The sequence below is a fragment of the Oncorhynchus tshawytscha genome, linkage group LG25, assembly GCF_018296145.1.
Source record: "Oncorhynchus tshawytscha isolate Ot180627B linkage group LG25, Otsh_v2.0, whole genome shotgun sequence".
Taxonomy (NCBI): Eukaryota; Metazoa; Chordata; class Actinopteri; order Salmoniformes; family Salmonidae; genus Oncorhynchus; species Oncorhynchus tshawytscha.
This window is the reverse complement of record NC_056453.1, coordinates 4,304,714-4,326,273: the sequence shown is the minus strand read 5'-3', so window position 1 is coordinate 4,326,273 and position 21,560 is coordinate 4,304,714. Positions and strand designations below refer to the sequence as shown.

Genomic DNA, 21,560 nt, shown 5'->3' with positions numbered 1-21,560 from the left:
GAGCTGCTTTTCGCCATCAAACCCCTCAATGAGAGTCAACAAAAATAGTAATACAATGTAATATAACATCTGTAAAAAAAGAATCACAAATAAAAACACTTTCAGAATATGATACTTGTTTTACATGAATAAATACAAATATTTCACATTTATGTAGAGTTCATAAATTAATTTGCTGGACGGAAAGGGGTTTGTTCTGATACTGCAGGTAGCTTCCTCAGGCCCTTGGTGGGATGTGTGTGTCTATCTATCTATCTATCTGAGGCCATGGTGTCCTTGAAGCCCCACACCTCCAGCAGGGCCACCTGGAAGCTCTCGGTGGAGCAGAGCGGTGGGTTGTCAAAGGTGGTGCAGCGGGCTGTGTGTCCGTGGTTTAGCTCACTGTCGATGTACAGCGCGTTGCCCTCGCCTCCCCCTGGCAGGAGACAGAACAGCAGTTAAGACAGGAAAATGATCTTATCGCGGTAAGTGAACTGAACAATCGGATTTATCAATTAAGGAAGAGAGACGCTGGGTGAGAAGAAGAAGAGAGGCACAGGCAAGGGCCACAAGGATTTTCAGTTTAATTGTGGCACTGTCCTTATCAATGACTGATATAGACCTGAGAACATCTTACTCACTCTGGCTAGTTTGATCGATTAAGAACAAGGACTCCACTCACCCACTATGATGGAGTCAAAGTTGCCCGCCATGAACATGGAGGTGTTCCTGGAGTTGAGATGGAAGTGTCGGGCTGAGAGGAAGGGCGACAGGCGATCAGATGGGTCAGCGGCTGGCCTCTCCATGGGAAGGCGGTTGCCGTCCGAGTTCTGCTTGTCGGGGGGAGCCTCGTCCTCGGCAGGGACCTCACTGCTCTGGGCCTTGATGGTGGAGGCTAGCTCCGGGTGACGGATCACCACCCACTCATACCTCTCCATATCCGGCTTCAGCTACACCGACAAAAAACCGGGAGGGATGCTCACGTTTGTGGGTTGATGTTCATCATTAAAATATAATTACTTGAACAGGAATACTCTTTCAAGTCAATGTTGTGTGATGGGTGGAGTGACTGGTGGCCATATTCATTACATCTCTATGATCTTCATACTGGAGGGGTTACCTTGAATCTTTCAGACACAAGCTGGACACTGAATACACTGCTTTTTCATTCCCTTGATCCCTCCCCAGCCTCTCTCTCTCCATGCATGTCTGATAGAACTCGATCCTTATCTTATTGTATGTGGTGTCAGGTGAGGGCCGTATCAGGTGGCATTGTACTGTTAGGCTCCAGTTCCAGAACTTTCCGTTGAGAGTGTGTGTGTGTGTGTGTGTGTGTGTGTGTGTGTGTGGCCACAGGCAGACCAACAGGGCACACAGCTGCACATCATCCACACCACAACAGTTTAATAATTCACGCTAGGACTTGAAGCTATTTCTAGCTCAGGTACACTCAGCAAAACCTCTAAAGTTTACATAACATTTTGTTATATCACTCATTTTGGATCTGATATGCTTTTCTGTTCAGTGGGTGGAGGCCAGACTTGTGATAAGGAGACTAATTATTGTGACGGGCTGAAAACAACTATTTGTAAGTCTTGCCCCCTGGTTCCCACTCTTAGTCACTTCTTTGACAATTCTGAGGATAAATTACACTGAACAAAAATATAAAACATAACATGTAAAGTTTCATGTTTCATAGGCACAAAATGCTTCTCTCTCTCTCTCAGATGTGAACAAATTTGTTTACATCCCTGTTTAGTGAGCATTTCTCCTTTTCCAATATAATCCATCCACCTGACAGGTCCGGCATATCAAGAAGCTGATTAAACAGCATGATCATTACACAGGTGCACCTTGTGCTGGGGACCATAAAGAGGCCACTCTAAAATGTGCAGTTTCGTCACACAACACAATGCCACATATGTCTTACGTTTTGAAGGAGCATGCAATTGGCATGTTCACTGCAGGAATGTCCACCAGAGCTGTTGCCAGAGAATGTAATGTTAATTTCTCTACCATAAGCTGCCTCCAACGTTGTTTTAAAGAATTTGGCTGTACATCCAACTGGCCTCACAACCGCCGTCGTCTGGGCTAGCGGTTTTCTGATGTAAACTTTGAGCAGAGTGCCCCATGGTGGCAGTGGGGTTATGGTATGGGCAGACATAAGCTACTGACAATGAACACAATTGTATTTTAATCGATTGCAATTTGAATGCACAAAAACACCAAGTGATCCTGAGGCCCATTGTCAGGTCCATTTTCTTTAAGGTATCTGTGACCAACAGATGCATATCTGTATTCTCAGTCATATGAAATCCATAGATTAAGGCCTAATGAATTGATTTCTTCATATGAACTGTAACTCAGTAAAATCAATGAAATTGTTGTGTTTATATTTTTGTTCAGTATATGGGACGCACCCAAAATAATTCCCAAAACATGCTACACCTCTAAAATAATACATAAAAGCAAAGAATGGTGGGTTCACATAGCCTAGTTGGATGAGAAAATGAAAGCGGATAGGGAAATAGACAACTCACCCTGAAGATGAAACATTCTCCGGTCCCAAAGAATGGTGGGTTCACATAGCCTAGTTGGATGAGAAAATGAAAGCGAATAGGGAAATAGACAACTCACCCTGAAGATGAAACATTCTCCGGTCCCAAAGAATGGTGGGTTCACATAGCCTAGTTGGATGAGAAAATGAAAGCGGATAGGGAAATAGACAACTCACCCTGAAGATGAAACATTCTCCGGTCCCAAAGAATGGTGGGTTCACATAGCCTAGTTGGATGAGAAAATGAAAGCGGATAGGGAAATAGACAACTCACCCTGAAGATGAAACATTCTCCGGTCCCAAAGAATGGTGGGTTCACATAGCCTAGTTGGATGAGAAAATGAAAGCGGATAGGGAAATAGACAACTCACCCTGAAGATGAAACATTCTCCGGTCCCAAAGAATGGTGGGTTCACATAGCCTAATTGGATGAGAAAATGAAAGCGGATAGGGAAATAGACAACTCACCCTGAAGATGAAACATTCTCCGGTCCCAAAGAATGGTGGGTTCACGTAGCCTAGTTGGATGAGAAAATGAAAGCGGATAGGGAAATAGACAACTCACCCTGAAGATGAAACATTCTCCGGTCCCAAAGAAGCTGAGTTTGTTCCCGCCTCGCTTGCGCTCCTCCCAATCTGTAGAGAGGAAGGCTCCACATACCTGGACAGACAATGCAGGGTATGGTGACAGGGTGTATTACAGTAGCATCAATGGGAGAAGTGGGATAGAAAATAAAAGGAATGTTAGAAGGCATAGGAGAATAGGAAAAAAGGGATAGGACAGTTTGAGACAGGGTTGCACCCAAAAACGTGTTTTATTCAGTCACAAAATGGTTATTATTAGAAGTAGATAATGCATACTGTACATGTATCCATATATCATTAAATTATAGGTCTTTACCATATCAATATGATTGAAAAACTGACTCAACTGTAGATTTAAAACACTTGATCCTCCATGCCATAATCCTGTGAGCTCGATAGTTACTTGTCTATTGCTGTGGATGTCATTATGTTGCTACATGAGGGGGTAAGGGCACACACAAGTCGTAAGTGTGTGTAAGGTCCCTACGTCAGATTCACAGGTCCGGATGAGTAGCAGAGTGGGCTCATAGCCTTCGACATGAGCGTAGAACCTGGGACATAAGGAATGGACAACCACGATTACACATCACATCACTTACAGTCTGGCCATGCCTGCAAGTATCTCTATGAAAAACACAAGCTACCCGTTATCAATCATGTTGTATCTTAAAGATGAGAAAGAAAAAAGGGGGACCATTTCAACTGAAAATGCAACAAAATTACATTTAGCCTACAGCATGATACATTCCATAAGTGTTTTAAAGTCAGATTTAAATGATTTGTCAGATTTGTCTTATAATCATCCTGCAGTGACTCTTTGGTTAATTATTTCTATGTAGCATTACTCAGAAAGTTAAACCATTCCCTATTGAAAAACCAAATGTGTCAATCTGATTCTGAAAGATCAGCATTTTTCACTAGCTAGTCTTTATAGCCACTAGTGATGTACTTTGGATAGCTCTGACCGACTATACAAGGATAAGGGCATTGCTGATTCATAACTGAACATTGCCTAATAAATCAGACTTTGATACCAATTCTTGCTAAACAATCTGAAAACAAAAAAGCACTGCAAAATCATGGACATTTTCCTTACAAGACATTCAAATTACAATTGAACTTACTCTACTGGTTGTCTGTGCGGTTGGTCCTTCAGCTGCTCATAATTTGAGTGAAACTATCCACAGGGAAATCTTGTTTACCCAAAGCGCCGGCACTGAAGATAACATTTCTATCAACTGGCACAAAACCATGTGAACATCAGTTAGTATACATGCATCGCGACCATGTACCTCCGTCTGTTTAATAATACTGTGGATATTTTGTCTCAACTTTCAACTAGCTGAAGCACCAAGACCACAGATAATCTGCAGAGTAAGTTCAAATATATTTAACAATGGCAGGAAAATTAAACCAATGCATGGATTGCTGTCATACCTTGTCCATAGACTGCTTACTGGGTAAGGAAACCAATTTGTCATTTGGGTGAACTATCACTATAAAGTCCCAAAATGGATGTAGCCTACCAATTGCAGATTGCCCCTTTATGGTAAGGTAGCCGAGACTGTGGGGAAAGGTACAGAGTAAGATAAGTATGGTAAACTAGGTAAAGTAGGAAGTGAACCAATGGGTCGGGCTTGGCGACATTACAGCATAGCGACGATAATATTGCATATCTGCGGTGATATAGCCTATAGGTGATATGAAAATGTTGCTATAATCATGAAAATGTACCATGGCTTTATTAAAAAATAAATAAAGTAACCTTTTTAACTAGGCACGTCAGTTAAGAACAAATTCTTATTTACAATGACAGCCTACACCGGCCAAACCCAGACAACGCTGGGCCAATTGTGCGCCGCCCTATTGGACTCCCAATCACGACCGGTTGTGATACAACCTGGATTCGAACCAGGGTGTCTGTAGTGACGCCTCTAGCACTGAGATGCAGTGCCTTAGACCGCTGCGCCACTCAGGAGCTTTAGCCTTGAAGTATGATGGTACTACCAGGGTACTGCAGTTGTACCAAAATATTACCATGGAATTGCACCATTTATACCACGGTATAGATCGGATACATGGAAATACCTTGGTTTTAACCTGCATTATACACTGAGTGTACATAACATTAAGAACACCCCCAACCCCCTTTGCCCTCAGAACAGCCTCAATTTGTCAGGGCATGGACTCTACAAGGTGTTGAAAGCGTTCCACAGGGATGCTGACCCATGTTGACTCCAACCCCCCTTTGCCCTTAGAGTAGCCTCAATATGTCAGGGCATGGACTCTACAAGGTGTTGAAAGCGTTCCACAAGGATGCTGGCCCATGTTGACTCCAATGCTTCCCACAGTGGATGGATGTCCTTTGGTTGGTGGACCATACGTGATACACACAGGAAACTGTTGATCATGAAAAACCCAGCAGCGTTGCAGTACTTGACACAAAGCAGTACGTCTGGCACTAACTACCATACCTTGTTCAAAGGCACTTAAATCATATTTTGCCCATTCACCCTCTGAATGGCACACATACACAATCCATGTCTCAACTGTCTCAAGGCTTAAAAATCCTTATTTAACCCGTCTCCTCCCCTTCATCTACACTGAAGTGCATTTATCAAGCGACATCAATAAGGGATCACAGATTTCACCTGGTCAGTCTGTCATGGAGAGAGCTGGTGTTCCTAATGTTTTGTATACTCAGTGTACATTCTACCATGGTAACACACAATTATGATAAATAGTACAATTATCATATGGCACCATCTTTATTAATTGTGTTACCATGGTATAATGGAAGTATAATGCATTAAATAAATACCCCCCCTCCCCCCCAAAAGGTGGTTGATCCTGCCAGTAGCATATGCTTGTCTCAAAGATTAAGCCATGCAAGTCTAAGTACACACGGCCAGGACAGTGAAACTGCGAATGGCTCATTAAATCAGCGATTTATTATATTGCTGCATTTATATACCAGTTATATACTCTTTCTGATAAAGAGGCATTCGTCTAATAGTGTTGGTCCTAGTTTGTCTAAAATCAAAGAAAAAAGGAAATATTTGCTGTCAAAAAGGGGTAAAACTTTCTGTGTTAATAGTACAGTTTCTTACTGATGTTTGGGTTCCCTATGAGATATATGGCAGCCTAATCTTTGGCCTTTTGTAATCATTTATTTATAGTCAAGGGGTGTTATGCATGTTTCGGTCCGCAGAGGGAGCCGCTCACTCTAGTGGTTGCTTCACGCACTCTCACTCTGTGGCTTTCGCGCTTGCCTGCCTTGTCAGTGAGTCAGTTAAATGAGAGACAATTGAAAACTGGAGAGAAGCATCAGATAAACAAATTATTTTAAACCTTATTTTCACAGTGAGTGAGTTATAAAGCATAGGATATGAAACACCAAGTTAAGTGGAGTGTAATGATATTATTGTTATATTTTGACTACGTTCTGATAGCTTATGAGTACTGCCTTTTATAACTTAAACTAATGTCGGCTAACATTAGCTCCAGTCAAGCTAGCGTGTTGTAGTCATGGTGACAGAGGGCTCCAACGAACGTTCACAGTGTAAAACAAAACATTTCAACAGAAGTTATACATTTAACTATGGTTCTACGAATACCTGGAAGACCGTCAATACGGTCCAAAGTATGGATTATATTCCTCGCGCTCCGTGCAGGTCGAGTATTAATAACAACAGTCACGCCGTTGACATGATAGCGTGGGAGGGCGTGCCTCGCGGTTCATATAAAACCTGTTCTTAAAGAACAGGTTAACAGCCATCTGTCGCTTATGGGTGATCAAGCTCTAGCCTAGCTAAGGCCGCACGCAAGACAGTGAGTAGTGAGGCACAGCTTTCTTCTGAGTCAATGTGATCAGAGCCTTGGAATGAGTTGACGCTGAATGGGTCTACAACATTGGTAGGCACTTCCCTCGCCATGTTGGGCGTGTCATCATCCTGTTCATTAAACTGCTGGGTGGATGCCCGAGTGAAGAGCAGGTCATCATCACGGCTAAGCCGGCCAGGACCAAGCCTGATGAGGAGTGATGGACTCCATCCTCGCTGGAGGGGTGCTCTCATCTTATCTATGAACAAAGACAGGGCTCTAACTCCTCTAGATCCACGATGAGATAGCCAGCCTGCCAGCTTAGCACAGTCAGTCTAGTCAGCTCAGCCATCCCCATTGAAACCTTGTCTGTTTGGGCAAAACTAAATATGCCGGTGTTCACCTTAGCAATCTCACTGGAAAGACCTCCTCCATTCCTGCCATTATTGAAAGAGATCGTGATACCTCACATCTCAAAATAGGGCTACTTAATGTTAGATCCCTCACTTCCAAGGCAGTTAGAGTTAATGTAATAATCACTGATCATAATCTTGATGTGATTGGCCTGACTGATACATGGCTTAAGCCTGATGAATTCACTGTTAAATGAGGCCTCTCCTCCTGGTTACACTAGTGACCATATCCCCCGTGCATCCCGCAAAGGCGGACGTGTTGCTAACATTTACAATACCAAATTTCAATTTACAAACAAGAAAAATGACTGCGTTTTCATCTTTTGAGTTTCTAGTCATGAAGTCTTTGCAGCCTACTCACTTTTTATAGCTACTGTTTACAGGCCTCCTGGGCCATATACAGCGTTCCTCACTGAGTTCCCTGAATTCCTATCGGACCTTGTGTAGTCATGGCAGATATTCCGATTTTTGGTGACTTTAATATTCACATGGAAAAGTCAACAGACTAACTCCAAGAGGCTATTGGAGCCGTCATCGACTCAGTGGGTTTTGTCCAACATGTCTCCGGACCTACTCACTGCCACAGTCATACTCTGGACCTAGTTTTGTCCCGTGGAATAAATATTGTGGATCTCAATGTTTTTCCTCATAATCCTGGACTATCGGACCACCATTTTATTTCATTTGCAATCGCAACAAATAATCTGCTCAGAACCCAACCAAGGATCATCAAAAGTCGTGCTATAAATTCTCAGACAAGCCAAAGATTGCTAGATGCCCTTCCAGACTACCTCCACCTACCCAAGGACGTCAGAGTACAACAAATCGGTTAACCACCTAACCTTGCGTAATATCCTCGATGCAGTCGCACCCCTAAAAACAAAAAACATTTGTCATAAGAAACTAGCTCCCTGGTATACAGAAAATACTCGAGCCCTGAAGCAAGCTCCCAGAAAATTGGAACAAAAATGGTGCCACACCAAACTGGAAGTCTTCCGACTAGCTTGAAAAGACAGTACCGTGCAGTATCGAAGAGCCTTCACTGCTGCTCGAGCATCCTATTTTTCCAACTTAATTGAGGAAAATAAGAACAATCCTAAATGTATTTTTGATACTGTCACTAAACTTCTTTGACGAAAAGATTTTGATCATTAGAAAGCAGATTACGGACTCCTCTTTAGATCTGCATATTTTTCCAAAGCTCAGTTGTCCTGAGTCTGCACAACACTGACAGGACCTAGGATAAAAGGAGACTCAAGTTTTTTAATACAATATCTCTTGACACATTGATGAAAATAGTCATGGCCTCTAAACCTTCAAGCTGCATACTGGACCCTATTCCAATTAAACTACTGAAAGAGCTGCTTTCTGTGCTTGGCCCCCCTGTTGAACATAATAAACGGCTCCCTATCCACCGGATGTGTACCAAACTCACTAAAAGTGGCAGTAATAAAGTCTCTTGAAAAAGCCAAACTTTGACCCAGAAAATATATAAAACTATATCGGCCCTTGCCAAATCTCCCATTCATCTCAAATATTTTAGAAAAAGCTGTTGCGCAGTAAACTTACTGCCTTCCCGAAGACAAAATGTATACGAAACGCTTCGTCTGGTTTTAGACCTCATCATAGTACTGAGACTGCACTCATGAAAGTGGTAAATTACCTTTTAATGGCGTCAGACCAAGGCTCTGCATCTGTCCTCGTGCTCCTAGACCTTAGTGCTGCTTTTGATGTCATCGATCACCACATTCTTTTGAAGAGATTGGAAACCCAAATTGGTCTACACGGACAAGTTCTGGCCTGGTTTAGATCTTATCTGTCGGAAAGATATCAGCTTGTCTCTGTGGATGGTTCGTCCTCTGACAAATCAACTGTACATTTCAGTGATCCTCAAGGTTCTGTTTTAGGATATCTGCCAACAGACATACTAGCTGTTGGGCTAAGTCAGCACAAGACAAGGACGCCTGATATACTCTAGGTAGGGATAGGTAGGGGAGAGCTGTCACAGCCTTGGAGGGTGAGTTTTGCGCTAAATATTACTAATGGCCATTACAGCGAGTTCTTTTTGCACGCGGGACCAGCATTCTATGCTGCTGTTCTAGAATTTGATTGTTGCAGTTTGCCACGATTCTCTACATTCCTCTTTGTATCAATACCGCAATGTTTGTTTCATAAAATGTTCTTCCGATAGTAGTAGCAGTATGTATAGTATTATTGATAATTGTATAATTAGTATTATCATCTAGATTACATCTATTATTATCTGAAAGAGGCTTTGGTATTAGCCTGTCTGAGCGGCTGTGCATGTGAGATAGGGCCGGAAACCTGAGGCGCTAAATCTGGTGTATTTGATATACAATAGTTGCATACAAAAAGTGAGAGCCGGGTATGAGCAAATATTACATATGTCGACCATGGCTAAGCCCGAGAACGGCTGGCATCCTAAACACTTTTTCTTAATTAAAAAAAATGTAATTTATCACCACTACACATGTAGCCTACAGAGCCCTGCCTCGTCACCAAGCGAGGAAGATTTCACATCAATTGCAGTGAGTATTATGGCTTGGATAGGTTTTAGCCTGGTCGAGGCTGAGGATAATGAGAACAGAGTGGTGGACAAAGTCATGTTAGCAACAAAGTGAGGTACTTTGTGCGTGCAATCAGCTATATTGTATGCAGACCTTGGCATGAGTGAAGCGAGGCTGTAGATACAGTTGAAATCGGAAGTTTACATACACCTTAGCCAAATACATTTAAACTCAGTTTCACAATTCCTGACATTTAATCCTAATAAACACTCCCTGTCTTAGGATCACCACTTTATTTTAAGAATGTGAAATGTCAGAATAATACTAGAGAGAAAAAAAAAAGTTCTGCTTTTTCTTTCTATCATCACATTCCCAGGTGGTCAGAAGTTTACATACACTCGATTAGTATTTGGTACCATTGCCTTTAAATTGTTTAACTTGGGTCAAATGTTTTGGGTAGCCTTCCACAAGCTTCCCACAATAAGTTGGGTGAATTTTGGCCCATTCCTCCTGACAGAGCTGGTGGAACTGAGTCAGGTTTGTAGGCCTCCTAGCTCGCACACGCTTTTTCAGTTCTGCCAACAAACTTTCTATAGGATAGAGGTCAGGGCTTTGTGATGGCCACTCCAATACCTTGACTTTGTTGTCCTTAAGCCATTTTGCCACAACTTTGGAAGTATGCTTGGGGTTTTTAATACTATATCTCTTGACAAATGGATCTTCCATTTGCGACCACGCTTTAACTTCCTGACTGATGTCTTGAGATGTTGCTTCAATATATCCACATAAATTGTCCCCCCTCATGATGCCATCTATTTTGTGAAGTGCACCGGTCCCTTCTTCCTTACTGAATAGCCTTTCAGGTTATGTCAATATAGGACTCGTTTTACTGTGGATATAGATACTTTTGTACTGGTTTCCTCCAGCATCTTCACAAGGTTCTTTGCTGCTGTTCTGGGATTGATTTGCACTTTTCGCACCAAAGTTAATCTCTAGGAGACAGAACGCGTTTCCTGCCTGAGCGGTATGACGGCTGCATGGTCCCATGGTGTTTATAATTGCGTACTATTGTTTGTACAGATGAACGTGGTACCTTCAGGCGTTTGGAAATTGCTCCCAAGGATGAACCAGACTTGTGGAGGTCTACAATTTTTATTCTGAGGTCTTGGCTGATTTTTTGATTGACTCAAATGATGTCAATTAGCCAATCAGAAGCTTCTAAAGCCATGACATCATTTTCTGGAATTTTCCAAGCTGTTTAAAAGGCACAGTCAACTTAGTGAATGTAAACTTCTGACCCACTGGGATTCTGATACCGTGAATTATAAGTGAAATAATCTGTCTGTAAACAATTGTTGGAAAAATTACTTGTGTCATGCACAAAGTAGATGTCCTAACCGACTTGAAGAAATTTGTGGAGTGGTTGAAAAACAAGTTTTAACTCCAACCTAAGTGTATGTAAACTTCCGACTTCAACTGTATAATGGGTTATCATAAACTATGGAGCTAGACAGGATCATCTAGGTTTATGCCTTGGTGCCATCTACGGACTACTAACTATAAAATATATTCCTAGGAGAAGTCGATGTAATGGAACAACCCAAATCATGGTCTTTAGTTTACAGTAGTCTACAGATTTGGTTAAAGGTTGTTGGCTAGGGCTATTGAAATAATCAAATCATATTTTCTCTAGCCAACAACCATTTGGTCAAATGATAAAACATAATTGTGAGAATGCATTACAAATCAAGGAATAACAAAAATTGATTAAACTTTTTTTTTCTGTTTCATTTCAGAAACGGAGCCCAGGAGTCCATTTCCAGGTTTTTAATTTTTTTTTAGTCAGTTTATAAACCCCACTAAAATGGTTTCATCCATTTCTGGCAACCCTATTCGCACTACGGCTAGGCAGTAGGCTTGTATTTGGCTGATGATCTGTGAGGTGAAAGGATTTTATTTGCTTTGTGATTGGTCAAAAACTGTAAACAATTTATCAAGTCATGTGGTCCGGTTCTTGTAAACACTGTAACAAGCACATGCAGATTTGTTATAAACTGAAAGGTGGCCAAACTAAGTTGATATTTTCCCAGACAGCCATCTTTGACTTGGTTTATTTGCGTCTTTTGCCATGATCAAAACAACTAGGAACTCTGAAAAATACAAAGTAAAATCATGACATCAGTGATCTTCAGGTCGGAGCTCTAGAAAGAGGCGCAGAGTTGGAATTCCGAGTCGGAGCAATCCCCCCCCCTCCCCGAGTTCCCGGTTGTTTTGAAATCATTGAAGTCTGAGAATTCCAAGGTCCAAGTTGTTTTGAATTCGGCATTATAGTTAATGGCATTCTGGGATTAGGGAGTTTTCACTTATCTGTCAAACAAACACGGCTGCCATCAAAAATAATTTAGTTGCTGTTCTTTTCTAAGCAACATTATATTAGTCCCTTGTGCTCACCAGAGATGTGGTACATTGTAAACAAGTCTAGCTGTTAGGTCACTTACATCATAATTTGCAAATAAATTCATAAAAAATCCTACAATGTGATTTTCTGGATTTTTTTTCTCATTTTGTCTGTCATAGTTGAAGTGTACCTATGATAAAAATGACAGGCCTTTCTCATCTTTTTAAGTGGGAGAACTTGCACAATTGGTGGCTGACTAAATACTTTTTTGCCCCACTGTATTTCAGATCTTACGCTGCAGGATCCACTCAACAATGATCACAAATATGTGATCGTTCTCATCAAAGGGTTAAGAGGGTTCCCTAGACCTACGCTTTGCTATTGCAGAGCAAGTAGTCAATATTACATTATGTGAGTACCATACATGACTATGTTTTTGGTCACTTTACCCCAAAAATGGTTTGACACAAACCATCATGAACAACTACCATGCTTTCACGTTTCACTATATGCTACTAGTAGAAAACCATAGTAGTTTTTTCACTGTACTACCATGGTGCATCTTTGTACCATGGTAGTACAATGAAAATATGATGTTATTTTTGTTACTACCATGGCAGAAAAATACCTTGGTATAGTACCATGGTATTTTTTGCCATGGTAGTGACAAAAAAAACGTGATAGTGCTCGTATTTTCCCCATTGTACTACCATGGTCCATTTTTGTCAGGTTAGCTTTTGTTTCCGTGCAAGCTGAATAGTCTGTATAGAAATGTAGGTCCATTATTTCTACAGTTTTCATTTGGTTTTAGTCATTTCAAAGTAGATTGAGACCTTTTCCCCACTAGGAAAACACCTGTGGGCCACATTGGATCGTTACTTGACACCCTTGGTCTAGTGTTTAGCCTCGGCTGCAGGATAAAGTGGCTACAATGAGACTGGTAAAGTGGGCAGAAAGTACCTGTTGAGGCTGCAGCCATGGGTTGAGGTGGTGAAGAGGAGCTGCGGTTCGCATAGGGCGAAGCGCTCGGGGATCCACGACCAGATGTCCTTCATCTCCTTGGCGCTGACTACCTCCGAGGAGAAGGTGTCCGGGTTCAGAGCCAGCTGCACGGTCCGCCTATCGCCATGGTAACCGGGCAGGAAGGAGAAGACTACTTTGTTAGTAACACAAACTCCTGATTGGAGAGTCAAAGAAATGTTTGTACAGTATGTAGGGCCATGACGTTGTGGTAATGGAAGGTTCATATGGTATTTTCCAAGCTTGTCTGGGCACATCATGGTTGTTGTTGGAAATGTACAACTCTTCACCTAAAAAAGGCCACAGCGTGAGCTGGAAATGATCCAACAGCACCTAATTCAAACCTCTCAAACAAGGTGATTGGACCAGCTAATCAGTCAGGGACTTTAATTAGGCCTACTCAATTGAGTGTTGAGGAGAAGCAAAAGCCTGCAGAGTTAAGGTTTGACTATGGTACAGCGTATTATGTCCAAATCTTGTTTCCTGGTCACTTAGATTAGGATACATTACAGAGAATATGGCCAAGGTTCCTAATACAATTTTTCACTAATGAGGGAGGTCAGCTCAAGTGTTAACAGGTAATGAGAGAGAGTGGAAAGAGAGAGACGGAGGAGACACCTACCTCAGGCTAAAAGAGCCCAGTTCATGGGAGAATGGAGGAGCATGAGCAGTAGACGACACATGGACACAAGAGTAAAGGTGCAAATGGAAGAAGACGGTGGAAGGCAAAAAAATTAACAGCAAAGGAAAAAAGAGAACAAAAAAGGTGCACAGAAACTATGAATAGAAAGGTGAGAAATTAATCAATGACAAAAAGCAAGCCAGAGCCACAACAGGAAAAAGAGCAAGCAAACTAAAAACAGAGAATCAATTAGACAATCCAAATGCTTTTAGCAGCAAGTCGTACCAGCTTTATATAGCCAGGAACAATGGCCACCTCTCACTGGTGGCTAATGAGGTCATGCACAGTTTTGCAAGTGCATGCCTCTCATCCTGATTTGGTTTATGGCTTGTTGCCCTTAGAACCATGTCTAATGTTTATTTACGCTGCCATTAGCTAAGGCGCTACCATGGCATTAGCAGAAGCACTAGCATCCATTGCTTCTGACTTCCATTAATTTGAGTTGTAAACTATTATTTTTTTAATATGTAAATTAGACCCAATTAGAACTGATGCTGTCACTAGCCCTGCTTACTCACCTCTTCTGTTTGACAGTGATGCCCTTCTGCTGCAGCGATTTCTCGTTGGTGAGCTGCAGGAGAGTGATCTCTTTGCGACTGAACAAGCGGATAGAGAAGGCCTTCTCCAGCAGCTTGTCCGGGGTGATGTAGGAACCGATGGCCTTGACGAAAGCCTGGATCTCTGCCTTGACCCCCACAGAGTCCTGTTTTTGGCCCTCTGATTGCTGTGTTCCATCCCCGGCCTTCTGCTTGCGGTAGAACTTGAGCAGGGCCAGGGCAACGCGGTACAACACCTTGTATCCTTCCACCAGGAAGACGTCTAGGACCCTTGCCACGTGGCTGAAGGGCAGGTCACCTAGCACCCAGCGCTGCCAGTCCGAGTACACCGCCACCACGTCCTGCGCTGTAGCCACTATGAGCTTGTGAGCTGCCGGGCAGTACTTGTTGGCCAGGTTGCCAAAGGTCATGAAGCTGGACTCATAGGCCAGGAAGGTCTGGTCTACAAAGCGTTGGCCCGGCTCATTGCAGGCCAGCAGACGGCTGACGTGCTCGAAGCACTGCGCCTCGTTGGCACTGAAGTGCAGCAGGAGGGCTGTCATCGCGGGCAGCGCCGGGCAGTGCGAGATGTCCGGGAACTGTCCCTCCAGACAGAAGATGACCCGGTGGACGGCGGTCACTGCGTCTGCCATGAGGCAGTAATGCGGCACAGCGCTGCCGTCCACAAAGTCTGGCAGTGGGGTGGAGGACAAGGCTTTTTTACCTGTGTCGTCGCCCATGAGGTCACGGTAGACCTCAGCGTCGGGTGTCACGGTTCGACAGGGGATTGCCTTAATGAGTTGCTGGTAGACCTGGGCACGGAGCTTGTGGTTCTTGGACCAGTAACCCTGCCTGGCCAGCTTTTTGAGCTCCACGTGGTCCTTAACGTCCAATTTGGAGGTGCCACTGCTCTTGGCCATGTCCCCCATTTGGGTCCAGTCCACAAAGCAGCCATAGTCCTCCTCAGCCATGGCTGCATTAGCTTCTGGACTGCGGCTGAGGGGTCTGGTCTGGAATATAGCCTAGTCTAACTAGCCTTCTGTGCTCCTCACTAAAGAGAAGTCAAGGATGTGTTTCTCAACCGCCCATGATGTTCACTGTATATGAGGGGTAGAGAGGAGGAAAGAATGAGTTTCTGTAAAAATAACATTGTTTTGCTTGACATTTATCTCACTGCTAAAGCACCTGCAACGACCGTGCAGTACAAGGCTAACGGCTCCTTTGAGTGTACCCATGTCTCTCCCCTCTGACATGACTGACTCAGTAACTCTACCCACTGCCTAAGACCATGAGTCAGACAGCTTACATGTTTGGTTGTCAGTGGTTATATGCACAAAGGAGTGTTTAAAATCCGGTGGCAGTAAAGAGGAAAGGGGCAACTCAAAAGCAAACTGAAGGAGTGCAAGGCAGCATACAGAAACAAGTTAGAAAACCTGTTTAACAAGGCAAAGCCTGGCAAGGGCTACAAACCATCACAGGCTACAAACCAGAGACATTGTATTGTAGGTTTGATGTGTGATTTTACATCACTGCAGAAAGTGGCCTTGGACAGTATAGACAGCATACCAGCTGTTGGTATACAGATCTCTGTGAATGGCATCAAGCAATACGTTCAACGTGTCAACTCACAAAAACCTTATGGTCCAGACGGCGTCAGCAGCAAGGCACTTCAGGCATGCGCAGACCAGCTCACAATACCGTTCCAGAAGCTGTTCCAGCAGTCAATGAACACTGGGATAATTCCAGACTTATGGAAGAAGTCACTGATTGTCCCAATACCTAAAAAAAAACAGGCCAAAAGAAAATAAATGATTTACGCCCTGTAATCTGTACCTATGTTTTGAAAAAAGGATTCAAAAACTAAATTCTTTCTGGTCTCTCATCCCAATTAGACTTAAACCAATTCGCCTACCATGCCTCCAGGAGTGTTGATGATAAGTTACTGGTCATGCTGAACAATATCTACAAACATATAGAAAAGGCAAATAGCCTCGTGAAAATTGTATTCATTGACTTCAGTAGTGCGTTTAACACCATTCAACCCCACCTACTGGTGATAAGCTGGTGAATGTGTGTGTCAACGCTCTATTGATCATGTGGATTAATAGGTTCCTTTGTGAACCGTACTCAACAAGTGAAGTTTTAACTCCGCCATCTCTACATCTAGAACGGTGAATATGGGAGCCCCTCAAAGTTGCCTACTGTCACTTATATTGTACACAAACAATTGTCAAGCCTCTGATGCAAGCCATACTTTTTTATATGTAGATGACACCACTGTTGTGTGTTTCCTCCACCCAGACCAAGCCTCTCTTCAAGGTTTTGACAGAGAGACAGAAAAATTTGTCCAGTGGTGTCAACCCAGGAAAATCATATGGTCCGGACGGCGTCAGCAGCAAAGCACTTTAGGCAAGCTGTTCCAGCTGTCACTGAACAGTGGGAAAATTCCAGACTTATTGAAGAAATTCAATGACTGTGCCTTTGGAAAAATAAAGAAATTGCAACAGAATTTTTACGCAAACTGAACCATTTGAATGTTGACCGCCATATCTTAAAAATGTTCTATAAATGAAACACTTATTTTAACTAAATATAATACATAAATAAAAACAATTTAGTAATCAAATAAATAATGAAACATGTTAATTTTTTTTCAAATAATGCAAAAACACAGTGTTGGAGAAGAAACTAAAAGTGCAATATGTGCCATGTAAAAAGCTAACATTTAAGTTCCTTGCTCAGAACATGAGAACATATGAAAGCTGGTGGTTCCTTTAAACATGAGTCTTTTTTTATTCCCAGGTAAGACGTTTTAGGTTGTAGTTATTATAGGAATATTTCTCTCTTATACCATTTGTATTTCATATACCTTTGACTATTGGATGTTCTTATAGGCACTATAGTATTGCCAGCCTAATCTCGGGAGTTGATAGGCTTGAAGTCATAAACAGCGCTGTGCTTCAAGCATTGCGAAGAGCTGCTGGCAAACACAGGAAAGTCCTGTTTGAATGAATGCTTATGAGCCTGCTGCAGCCTTTGATATTTGATAGACTGCTCTATCAAATATCAAATCATAGACTTAATTATAATAAACACACAGAAATACGAGCCTTAGGTCATTCATATGGTCAAATCCGGAAACTATCATTTCGAAAACAAACAGTCTATTCTTTCAGTGAAATACGGAACCGTTCCGTATTTTAGCGAACGGGTGGCAACCCTAAGTCTAAATATTGCTGTTACATTGCACAACTTTCAATGTTATGTCATAATTATGTCAAATTCTGGCAAATTAATTACGGTCTTTGTTAGGGAAGAAATGGTCTTCACACAGTTTGCAACGAGCCAGGCGGCCCAAACTGCTGCATATACACTGACTCTGCTTGCACAGAACGCAAGAGAAGTGACAATTTCCCTGGTTAATATTGCCTGCTAACATTAATTTATTTTAACTAAATATGCAGGTTAAAAATATATATACTTGTGTATTGATTTTAAGAAAGGCATTGATGTTTATGGTTAGGTACATTGGTGCAACGATTGTGCTTTTTTTCGCGAATGCGCTTGTTAAATCAACCGTTTGGCGAGGTAGGCTACAATACGATGATAAGTTAACAGGCACTGCATTGATTATATGCAACACAGGACAAGCTAGATAAACTAGTAATATCATCAACCATGTGTAGTTAACTAGTGATTATGTTAAGATTGATTGTTTTTTATAAGATAAGTTTAATGCTAGCTCGCAACTTTACTCACCCCCTTCACTCAAAATCCATAGATATGGGGACTCTTTTACTCCAACAGCCATTAGGCTGTATAATAGTCTGTTGGTCCCTCGAGTATACAGCATATTGCACTTGTTTAAAAGTTTATGGTTCCAAGCAGAAAAATATATATTGTATGCCAGATGATTAACACTGGCCAATGGCCATTTTTGACAGAAACGGATACAATTGTTGAACTGAAAAACACTAGCTATTGCTAATATGGGATCATATTGGCTCAGATGCAGATGAGCACCAGCTAAAAATAAATTGGCTATATTCTGCTATATTGTAGAAATGCATAGCCTTGCAATGTCTTGCAGAACCCATGAAAACAGCCATATTTCAGCACACCTTTCTGTATGGGGAGCTTGTAGGGTCAGCCAGCAAGGGACTGATGATACCCATGACCTTAATGCGATCACGCCAGCTAGTTGACGTTATCTGGCGATTTAATGTGACAGGCGAGTGTGGAATGTACTGCAAGCTCAATGGCACGACACCACACTTCTGCATAGCAACCTGGCTATGTGGCTGGGTAAGCGATTGCCAAGTACCTTAACTCCACGTTGAGGTACTTGGAAATCATAGTGGAGTTAAATTCGCTTATTTGGCCAGCTAGGACCTGCGGACGCCGTGAAAGCTGGTAAATGGTAGCTGTCACCTTTGCAATGGGGACAGGTTTCTTTCATTCCCGGTTTTAGCCATTGCATTGGTCCGTTGTCTTGTCAGTGTTTTCACCAGGTCAAGACATAACATTAGCTAGCATAGCTAGCTATATCACGTCAAAGAATTAGCTACGACCATGCATAGTTTTTGCTTTGCAAACCGCAAAGCTTTTCCTTCAGAGGGAGAGATAGTTTGCTGACACCTAGCTAACTGACGAGGTTGAGACCAATTCTACTTCTCACTCTATCAAAATTGGTTGCTGTTGAGCGTTAAACTTGCATTACGGGCCAACTAGCAAATAATATCATGGTACATAAAGGCAAGATGACTGCCAATTTGTGTTAATAACCGCTAAAGAAACATCAAGACATGAAAAATACCTGTCAAGATATGAAGTACTCCTACCTGGTTTGTTCGTACGTTGGAGCAGCGTTCATATTTGGCAGTTTCGGACATGCGCAGTGTCCCTGCGCACGAGTGTCACGATCCATCTGGCGGAGAGTGAAGAATGTTGTGTATGCCTTTTTCTCTTTAGGCTTTGTTACATATATGAAAGTGCACTGACATCTGCTGTAACTGGGGAGAAAGCTTTATATATATTTTTGTTGTTATAATAACTCTATTATAATGTGGAAGGATAGTAAAACCACCATTAGCCTAAAATGTAAATCTGATTACCAAAAATAATAGTGCAAAAAATGTCATAGGATTTTGAAAAACAAGATGCACCACTGCCGTTCCAGGCACCCCCAGAGTTACTGTGAGGGAGCCAGTTGGGAGTGGTGGAATAGAGGCAATATCATCTGATTCATCAAGCCTTGTTTACAGGCCTGGATGGCTGACAAAGTAGTTAAGTGCACTGGAAAAGGACAGGAAGCCACGCAGGCAACTTTAACAACACCATGCTTTGTCCTTCTACTCAAAGCACCCGCCCAAAAATCCCAGCCTAGCACATGACAGTTATTACAGATAACTCAATTAGGCCATCATTACCTCTCCAATATGATTCAGGCCTTTTTACTTCGTGTTCCATTTCCTGTTCTATGTAGTTCATGTCTTCATTTGGTGTTCTTGCAGCAACAAGCTGACCCATAGGCCTATATGTGTGGGGAGACTTTAAAACAAATAGCCAAATGTCCATGCCATAAAAAGAGACTCCATCATGTGTGTTTGCCTGTCTTTTCAGGTCTACCCTGTCCTGTCTGTCTCAAAACCAGACCTACTATGGCCATGGATTTGTTTAATGAAGCCTTTGTTACATGTCAGCTGCTGGCATCAGTCCGACAGACATGACTGTAGGCGTGGACAGCATTCATATCATGTGAGGTACACTAATCCATAGGACACTGGTTATATGGCGCTCCGGGTACATTTAGTGCTGTATACAGTGCCTTGCTAAAGTAATCATCCCCCTGGGTGTTGTTCCTATTTTGTTGCATTACAACCTGTAATTTAAATAGATTTGTATTTTATGTAATGGTCAAACACAAAATAGTCCAAATTGGTGAAGTGAAATAATAACTTGTTTCAAAAAACAGAAAACTGGCACGTGCATATCTATTCACCATCTTTACTATGAAGCCCTTAAATACGATCTGGTGTAACCAATTACCTTCAGAAGTCACATCATTAGTTAAATCAAGTCCACCTGTGTGTTTTCTAAGTGTCACATGATCTCAGTATATAGACACCTGTTCTGAAAGACCCCAGAGTCTACAAAACCACTAAGGGGCACCACCAAGCAAGCGGCACCATGAAGACCAAAGAGCTCTCCAAACAGTTCCGGGACAAAGTTGCGGGGAAGTACAGATCAGGCTTGGGTTATTAAAAAATATCAGAAACTTTGAACATCCCACAGAGCACCATTAAATCCATTATTAAAAAAATGGAAAGAATATGGCACCACAACAAACCTGCCAAGAGAGGGCCACCCACCAAAACTCACAGACCAGGCAAGGAGGGCATTAATCAGAGAGGCAACAAAGAGCCCAAGGAGAACCCTGAAGGAGCTGCAAAGCTCCACAGTGGAGATTGGAGTGTCTGTCCATAGGACCACTTTAAGCCGTACACTCCACAGAGCTGGGCTTTATGGAAGAGTGTCCAGAAAAAAGCCATTGCTTAAAGAAAAAAATAAGCAAACACATTTGGTGTTTGCCAAAAGGCATGTGGGAGACTCCCCAAATATGGAAGAAGGTACTCTGGTCAGAGGAGACTAATATTAAGCTTTTTGGCCATCAAGGAAAACGCTATGTCTGGCGCAAACCAAACACCTCTCATCACCCTGAGAATACCATCGGCAGGGACTGGGAAACTGGTCAGAATTGAAGGAATGATGGATGGCGCTAAATACAGGGAAATTCTTGAGGGGAAACCTGTTTTAGTCTTCCAGAGATTAGAGACTGGGACGGAGGTTCACCTTCCAGCAGGACAATGACCCTAAGCATACTGCTAAAGCAACACTTGAGTGGTTTAAGGGGAAACATTTAACATTTAATTTGTCTTGGAATGGCCTAGTCAAAGCCCAGACCATCTGTGGTATGACTTAAAGATGGTTGTACACCAGCTGAACCCATCCAACTTGAAGGAGCTAGAGCAGTTTTGCCT

General features: G+C 42.4%; 1 protein-coding gene across 1 annotated transcript; it reads right to left on the bottom strand.

The window, feature by feature from the left end:
- Positions 1-251: 251 nt before the first annotated feature.
- On the bottom strand, positions 252-19,843 carry LOC112224079 (TBC1 domain family member 24-like). The gene is made up of 10 exons (XM_024387374.2): positions 19,362-19,843; positions 16,775-16,999; positions 16,433-16,482; positions 16,150-16,299; positions 14,503-15,617; positions 13,243-13,401; positions 3,609-3,672; positions 3,102-3,197; positions 662-929; positions 252-415 (listed from the first exon to the last, which is right to left on the bottom strand). The coding sequence occupies exons 5-10, from the start codon at positions 15,489-15,491 to the stop codon at positions 252-254; spliced, it is 1,740 nt and encodes a 579-aa protein (XP_024243142.1). The 5' UTR covers positions 15,492-15,617; positions 16,150-16,299; positions 16,433-16,482; positions 16,775-16,999; positions 19,362-19,843.
- Between the last annotated feature and the right edge of the window lie 1,717 nt (positions 19,844-21,560).

What these genes read in the sequence shown, in the direction of transcription:
- LOC112224079 (XM_024387374.2), bottom strand. Translation starts at nt 15,491, where the DNA reads ATGGCTGAGGAGGACTATGGCTGCTTTGTGGACTGGACCCAAATGGGG. An exon ending in ATCACTGTCAAACAGAAGAG is followed by an intron (nt 13,402 to 14,502) that starts GTGAGTAAGCAG and finishes CCATGGCGATAG; the next exon opens with GCGGACCGTGCAGCTGGCTC. An exon ending in TCCGGACCTGTGAATCTGAC is followed by an intron (nt 3,198 to 3,608) that starts GTAGGGACCTTA and finishes TTGTCTGTCCAG; the next exon opens with GTATGTGGAGCCTTCCTCTC.